At 46.7% G+C, this 8,182-nt stretch overlaps 2 protein-coding genes across 4 annotated transcripts in view; one reads left to right on the forward strand and one right to left on the reverse strand.

The window, feature by feature from the left end:
- The window catches only part of PGM3 (phosphoglucomutase 3), a 25,040-nt gene extending 19,871 nt beyond the window's left edge, over positions 1 to 5,169 (reverse strand). For 2 of the 3 annotated variants that reach the window (XM_024757421.1, XM_024757423.1), the window contains exons 1-3: positions 4,458 to 4,554; positions 2,802 to 3,007; positions 864 to 1,048 (exon numbers count right to left, since the gene is read on the reverse strand). In XM_024757421.1, coding sequence (XP_024613189.1) covers positions 864 to 1,048; positions 2,802 to 3,005 — 389 coding nt within the window. In that variant the 5' untranslated portion in view covers positions 3,006 to 3,007; positions 4,458 to 4,554. Of the gene's footprint in view, positions 1 to 863; positions 1,049 to 2,801; positions 3,008 to 4,457; positions 4,555 to 5,072 lie in introns of those variants that run through there. The other variant, XM_024757422.1, reaches the window with a different exon arrangement.
- On the forward strand, positions 4,665 to 7,947 carry RWDD2A (RWD domain containing 2A). The gene is made up of 3 exons (XM_024757424.1): positions 4,665 to 4,718; positions 5,627 to 5,969; positions 7,018 to 7,947. Exons 2-3 carry the CDS (start codon positions 5,769 to 5,771, stop codon positions 7,693 to 7,695), a joined length of 879 nt encoding a protein of 292 aa, XP_024613192.1. The 5' UTR covers positions 4,665 to 4,718; positions 5,627 to 5,768; the 3' UTR covers positions 7,696 to 7,947.
- Positions 7,948 to 8,182: the final 235 nt, after the last annotated feature.

The raw sequence follows: 8,182 nt of genomic DNA on the forward strand, positions 1-8,182 counted from the left end.
TTTTCAAAATTCTTTTTTTTTTTTTTTTTTTTTTTTTTTTTTTTTGCGTTACGTGGGCCCCTCACTGCTGTGGCCTCTCCCGTCGCGGAGCACCGGCTCCAGACGCACAGGCTCAGCGGCCACGGCTCACAGGCCCAGCCGCTCCGCGGCATGTGGGATCCTCCCGGACCGGGGCACGAACCCGTGTCCCCTGCATTGGCAGGCGGACTCTCAACCACTGCGCCACCAGGGAAGCCCCAAAGTACACTTTTAATCTAACATTTTACAATAACACCTTTTTGAAAAGGAAGGTAAGAGCTGCCAAACGTGACAAATGCGTAGAAATACTATAGATGGTTAATGCTTTCCAATGAACTCCAGCAAGGGAAAAATGACCTATGAACCAACAATATCACAGGTTATAAAGTAAACCTCTAAAAATAATGACTTACAATCACATGTTCTCACTCTATGGGGGAAAAACCTAAACCCGCAGAAGTAAAGGGATGGGAGACATTTGCTACGTGCTTCTCTTGTGCCAGGAAACAGGTGTGTTGCACGTATTACTTCATGTAATCCTCAGGAAGGACTGCATGATGTAGGCTTATCATCAGCACTGTACAGGTGAGTAAAGGTAAGCTCCAAAAGGTTAAGGGACCTACTCAACCCGTACAGTAAGTGTGAGAGTTGGGGCTCAGACTCCAAAGCCCAAGCTGCAGTAGTGACTGAGCTCCTACATCCTACTGAAAAGACCAGGACGTGGAGAAGCCTCTCAGGGCAGTTCCACTTTCCTCGACTTTTTTGATTTGTCCTGGGCGCTAAAACAGACGCAACCATCTATGTGGTGTTCCCAAGCAGCTTTCACCAGCAGCTCTGATGGTCACCTGGTATCTCTACCAATCACCACGAAGGCATCTTGGTGCAGATTCACAGCTGCTTTCTCGCCGATGTCCACCAGCACTCTCGGCAAATCTTGTTCCTCAGCGTTGGCCAAACAGGTAGCATGGTCCTCCCAGGACGGTGCCAACATTTCACCCAAAGGATCAACCAATTTTACACCATTGTCTTCCTTGAAAGAAAAACAAATAATAAGCCATCCGTGCAGTTGTGAGGGTGAGGTGAGGAAGTAAACCCAAGCTGCTTTTCCCCCAACAAAAGACAGTGCTGGCCGGGCAGTTTCACTGGTGACCACTACTGAAGGCCAGGCGCTGGACCAGGTGTTGTACATACATCACCTCAGTAAATCCTCACAACACACGTTATCTGTCTAACTAATAATCCGATGGTTACTCCAATCTTACTTTGAGAAAACTGAGATTCAGAGCAAGTACTCTGCTTATGTTCATACAGCGAGTGTCAGTTCTGATATTAAAACATCAAGTCCATCTGACTCTTAAAGCCAACAGCCACCGTGCCACACTAGCTGTTTGAAAAGGCTGTCATCTGAGCATTCGCCACCAATTAACTGACGAGGCACAACCGCAGCAGACCCAGGACCCCTGGAGATCCTTCTCACTATGGCTGGACTCAAAGAACACACTGGCCAGCGTGTCAACCAGTGGGTGGTACAGAAGCTGAAAACTGACGCCTAATTCTGGTCTGCTCAAATTTCTGGAAAGAAAAAAAGTGTAGTTCAGAGTGAATGTCAAAGGAAGGAAATAGCTCAGAATTGTTTTAAGCAGTGCTTCTGAAATAACAATAAATGTGGGGTTCTGTCTACAAATCATTAAGCAATTAAGGTGATTTAGCCATTCAGACACTTACACCTTCAGAGTGATCCGCATTTAGAAGCTGAATAAGCAACACCCTCTTGTTTTGGGGTGGGAAGGGAGGAGGTTACAATCCTTCACTAACCCACAGAGCTTTAACTTGCTGCTGATTTAGCTACAAAGGCAAAAGTCTCATGTCCTAGCAACCAAAGAGAAGCATATTATTTAAGCCACGTATCAGTTATAGGCCAGTACAGAATATGATGGTTAAATTGTCGCAAAAGGAATACTTTAGAAACTTAATTGTCATAAACACTAGACCCATCAGGCCTCATCAGTATTCTGCCCAGGGCTCACCTTTGGATCCCTGGAGCCACGTGTTTGGCTGTTCACTCAGAACGGGAAACTATTCCCTAGCTAGAGAAAAGCTGTGTGAAAACTTTCAAACTGTGCTAAGTCTTTTCACATGTTTTCCCTCTCCCCTCCCCCAGCTTGCCTCCAATCTCTTTAATCTCTGCTAAATTAAGAGGAAACACTTTATTACTGATGCTGTCTCAATACAACCAACTTGGAAGGACATTCTGTCACTTCTCAATGTGGACACACTCCAAAAAATGACCATCTCCTTTCACTCTCTCCACACCCTTTAAAGAGTCATGAGCTAAATGAACACTTGTTAAGAAAAGAGTTGTTTTAAAAGTAAAGGCATATAGCAATGAGAAGGCACACTCCTAGAATCAGAATTTGTGCTTCGGGTCAAAGTGCTCAGAAACTAAGGTTTGGTCTTGCAAATAAACATTTGCTTTATACAGAGGAAACACTCTATTACTGATGCTGTCTCAATACAACCAACTTGGAAGGACATTCTGTCACTTCTCAATGTGGACACACTCCAAAAAATGACCATCTCCTTTCACTCTCTCCACACCCTTTAAAGAGTCATGAGCTAAATGAACACTTGTTAAGAAAAGAGTTGTTTTAAAAGTAAAGGCATATAGCAATGAGAAGGCACACTCCTAGAATCAGAATTTGTGCTTCGGGTCAAAGTGCTCAGAAACTAAGGTTTGGTCTTGCAAATAAACATTTGCTTTATCAGAGCACTAAACGCATTACCTCAGGATTGTGTGATGCTGTTACCATGACTCCTATAGTAGATTTGGTCTGTTTTGACCTCAGGACAGCTAACAATCCCATTCGAAACATGACATGATCAAGGTGTTCTGCTTTCGTTCGAAATCCAGCAGTCCCATATTGAAGAGTGAGTCCATCAGGCTTGGCATGTAATGCTGACTGCTTTGTAACAGCATCTAAATCCATGTCTACAAAATTAAGGAATATTTTTCGGGCATAAGAAATCTTTCAAGGACCATCTGGTTCAAAAACTGCCATCCCAAACTAATAGATCTGCCTCATTCTGAACCTCCCCCCAAAATCCTATGTTTGAGAGCAGAAAAAAATGGTAGAATAAGTCCCGGAGGTTAGCATTAACTGTACTGTTCACTTCAGGACAGAAATGAGACTGTCCCCAACAATTCCTGGACCCAAGGCAAACTTAAAATGGTCCATTCCCAACTAAAATGAAGATTCTACACCTAGATTCAGAGAATCCTACAAGGGACCGTATCATTTTACAAATGGGAACACTTAATTCTGGGTATCAGTTAAACAACCTAAATTTTACATGGAAAGCTGCTGACAGACTGAGGCCGAAGGTCACATTCTCCAGTGGACTGGGGCTGCATATACAAAATATCTGGGAAATCTGTGCAGTTCTTCTGCTATTCCTCCCAGACTACAGAGACCTATTCCCAAAGGAAAAGCAAAGGGCAAAAGCCTCCTCTCCAAGACTGCTCAGACCTCCCAATACACCTTGCAGTGGATTTTTGTATTTTCGTAAGGGAGGCTCAGGACACCCTTCTAAATTAAGCTCGGAAACTAGCAACATCTTCCTTTTACCTTTCATTTAAAAAATCAAACATCAGCCCTTAGCCCGCTAGTACTTCCTTCTCTGGGATACTCTAACTTTAAGTGGAACTTGGGGCTTCCAACTCTCGTTTTCTTTTATTGTCCTTCACTGCGTCAATGAACAAAAGTTAAATGTTTCCTTTTGCCCAGTTGGAAAAAGCTGGCATCCAGGACGCTAATTTAGATTGGCCTAGAGCGATCAAATCTAGTTCACCTGTATGAAGACGTTTTATTAAAAAGTGACCAGTCGTCAATGCATCTTGATTATTTCTAAGGGCGTAAACGAGCTGTTACGTCCAAAAGTCTTTTAAAAAAAAAAAAGAGTCAAAAAAATAAAGAAATAGTCAAGGTAAAATGTTTCCACCCTTTCATGCGTTCTAGGTCCTAAAACTACTTTCAACGAGTATGTGAGCGGCTTTTATTGAAAGTATTCTCAAGTCCAAACTGTCCACTCTAAAAAAGCTAAGAAAGGCCCCCTTCCCTCCAGTCTTTAGCACCTCGTTAGTTCCCCTCTCCTCCCAGCCCCCGAATCGCCCCACGTTTCCTGGCACCCAGCCCTGAGGTCCCCACCTAGGTGATGGACGAGACCCCTTTCCCAGCTCGAGACCCTCGGGCCCGCGCCCCCAGTCCGCTCCCGAGCCGCAGTGGCGAGTAGGTGTGTCCCGCGCGGCCCGCGAGTCAGTCCGCTAGCCGGCCCGCTAGCCTGGCGGTCGGCCGAACCCCTGCGGACCGGAAGGCCCCCTTCTCGCCGCCAAGCCTCGGGACCCCGCTCACCTCTGCCGGGAGACAACCCCCCCCACTCACCTCTACAGCGCGGACCACCTTCCTCGCGGCGGCGGGGGGAACCAGACTAGACGAGAACCAGACTAGAGAGATCGGCGTCTGCAAACGTGGCCCTGCGTGGCTTCCGGCCCGTTGTCCCGCCCCTCAGCCAATCACAGCGCGGGAAGAGTCCGCGGGCCAGGCCCCGCCTCCTTGCCCGTTAACGCGCGGCTCGCGCCTGCGGAACTGCGGATCCGCGTTGCGAGAGGACTTGGGGCTGTTTCCTTTGAATGACCGGGAAGGGTGAGGCCCCCGCGGTGGCCCGGGGGTTGGGGCCGAGGGTCGCGGGCTCTCAGAGCACTACGACCGGCAGATACGCAGCCCCTGACTCCAAATTCGGGTCTCAGAGGGCGGCAGGGCCCGCGTTCCTGGGAAGCCGGGCTTCCAAGTGGTCCTGGATGGGGGGTACCAGCCCCGATATGAGGCCTCTAACCGGGTGGTCCCGGCCCCAGTGAGCGCCACCCGGCTTCTCGCATCCCACTCTCGGTTCTCGAGGTTCAGCTCCCAAACGTCTGATTCTGTGGAGCCTTCTCATGCCCCACCCCCTTCCCCATCCTACCGCCACAGCTCGCACAAAACGTCATTTTATTTATTTACCTGTAAGACCCCCTCACTAAGCCTGGGCCCCTCGGGGCAGAGGCCAGGTGGATCCAAATCGCCCGGACTCACAGGATGCCGCCCGGGGCCAGGGTGGCTCCCGAGAAAGGCGGAAAGGCCTACACGGGAGGGGTTCGTGGCGCTGGGGCTGAGGGGCGGCAACTGGCGTGGAGCGCAGCGGGGCCCCGGAGACCTGGGAGCCGGGATGGGCGGAGCTCCGCCCCGCCGGCACTGCGGGCTTCCCTCGCCGCAGCGGCCAGCTCCGCCCAAGCCCGACACCTGGGTGGGATTCGGAGGCTGGGCCCCTCGCCTTTCCCAGAATTCAGGCTTGCAGAGCGTCTGCAGGTGGTGGTTGCCCAACCACCTGCAACTGCATAATTCGGAACACTTGTTGAGAGTCCGGATTCCCTGATCCAGATCGGAAGCGGGGGCTGGGGATAAAGGGACTGGGAATCTGAATTTCAACGACGTATCTTGGAGGATGTCGTGTATACTAGATTTGGGGGCCAGGAGATAAAGCAGAAGAGTGTAAGTGTCCCGGTTTGTGCCCCTAGCTCTCGACGCGTAATAGCGCTCCTGCAAATCTGCTTCCACGGAAAGGGAGCTGCGGGAAATTCCTCTGGACACCGCCGACGTTGACAAATCCAGTGTCCCTGGGCCCTTCCGGTTTTCCTGACAGGTTGATTTCAAGTCAGCATGTCCGCTTCAATGAACGAATGCCTTCAACTTCAGCTGCTGGAGATGGAAATGCTGTTTTCTATGTTTCCTAACCAAGGAGAAGTAAAACTTGAAGATGTCAATGCCCTGACGAATATAAAGAGATATTTGGAAGGCACAAGGGAGGCACTGCCACCAAAAATCGAATTTGTGATTACACTCCAGATCGAGGAGCCCAAGGTAGGTGCCCTGAGTGGTTTTAATTGTTTCCAGGTGCCCAGTTTATATTGGAAACACTTGGAACCTGAGCTTCCTGTCCAGGAAGCAAATAGAGAATATTCCAGGTGCATATATGGAATATTCCAGCAAAATATGGGATGACCTGTAAATTGTTTTCAATAAAGATCTTGAATTTTACATACATATGCACATCTTTTATACCAATATGCCTAGTGGTTTTTTTTATAAATATGCCCAGTGTTTTTATTAAACACATCTTGCAGTCTTCTACTGCCATTTTTATTCTATTCACTCATCCATTTTTACCAGTCTTGCTATTGTAGTATGGACTATCTTGTACATATGTTACGATTTTCACAAATCTAAATATTGTCTTTAGCAAAACTGGCTTTTAAGGAGTTAATGACTGTTTCTTTGATGGCACCATGACACTGAAAGCAAATACAGATAGAAAATCTAAATTCTGAAAATGAATTCACCTTCACCTTCTGATCCATTATCTCCAGCAACTTTAGCATAGCCCAAGTAACAAGTGGACCAGACATTTGAGAACCGCTGTGCTAGCTACTTCCTAGTCAGCCTCTGGGCGTCATTCCCTCAGAGGAATTCCCTGGCTCCCCAGACTGGATGCAATCCCTCTGGTTCCACCTTTCAGTGGATCCCTGTACTTTTCTATGGCAATGCTTCTCACCTTTGCAGTGAAATACTGGCTGTGTATAATTATTTGTTTAACGTCTGTCTCCTTCACTAGGCTCTCGGCTTCTTTCCATGAAGGGCAGAACTAGTGTCTAGCTTCTTCACTTCTTTATTTCAGTATAGGGTACCTGACACATGGTAGGTGTTGGATGAATATGGGAATGAATGAATGCATACATGGAAGGAATTTATGTATGTAAAATTGTGTTTGTAAAATTGTGCGGTGTCTGGCACATAGCTGACACGTAATAGTAGCAGTAACTATGACATTTATCAGCATCGTGCAGTGGCCATGGATAAACTAGCTTATGTGATTTTACAGTACTTAAATCTATTTGATTTTCATTTTAAGGTGAAAATTGACTTGCAAGTAACCATGCCTCACAGCTACCCCTACGCAGCACTGCAGCTATTTGGACGGTCATCCGAACTTGACAGACAACAGCAGCTCCTTCTCAACAAAGGTCTCACTTCTTACATAGGGACTTTTGATCCAGGTGAGCTGTGTGTGTGTGCAGCCATCCAGTGGTTGCAGGACAACAGTGCCTCCTACTTCCTGAACAGGAAGCTCGTGTATGAACCATCTACACAAGCCAAGCCAGTGAAGAACACATTCCTCCGAATGTGGATCTACAGTCACCATATATATCAGCAGGACCTACGAAAAAAGATTTTGGATATCGGGAAAAGGTTAGATGTGACAGGATTTTGCATGACGGGAAAGCCAGGGATAATCTGTGTGGAAGGCTTCAAAGAGCACTGTGAGGAATTCTGGCACACAATTAGGTATCCCAACTGGAAACACATTTCCTGTAAGCATGCCGAGAGTATCGAAACCGAAGGAAATGGGGAGGACCTGCGCCTTTTCCATTCTTTTGAAGAATTACTTCTTGAGGCCCATGGTGACTATGGCTTAAGGAATGACTATCACATGAATCTGGGCCAGTTCTTAGAATTTCTCAAAAAACACAAAAGTGAGCATGTTTTCCAGATATTATTTGGTATCGAAAGCAAAAGTTCTGACTCCTAGGAAGCTATTAAGAGACCCATGCTTGTAATCTCGCTAAGTTAGTATTTCTGTTAGTAAGACCAAAATAAAAGGACCAGTGGCTGTTAAGCATCATCTGTGGGGAACCTAGCTCCAGCACTTTTCCCCGGAAATGAGATACAGAAGGCTTTTAATTTTATAACAGTGCAATTGTGATGTTACCTCTATGTTCTTGTGTTAATTGAAAGCTATTTAATGGTAAATTAATAAAAACCTGTCTGTCAGTTAAACCAGTGAAGCTAATTTGATTAAAAAGGAGTCCAAAGCCCAGTTTAATGGCAGTAGTCAAATTGCAGCTCCGAACTCATAAATATGAATAACATTTCTCCTTTTCGTGTTGCTAGCATGCAGGTGACACCCCACGTTTTTCTAAGTCGAGTTTAAAATCAGAACAAAGAGAGCACGTGTTTACCACGTTTCTCACTTTAACTTAAACTCCCTGTTTGGGGTTTTTTCTTTTCATAAAGCC

Source organism: Neophocaena asiaeorientalis, unplaced genomic scaffold (genome assembly GCF_003031525.2).
Source record: "Neophocaena asiaeorientalis asiaeorientalis breed wild unplaced genomic scaffold, Neophocaena_asiaeorientalis_V1.1 scaffold253, whole genome shotgun sequence".
NCBI classification, from domain to species: Eukaryota; Metazoa; Chordata; class Mammalia; order Artiodactyla; family Phocoenidae; genus Neophocaena; species Neophocaena asiaeorientalis.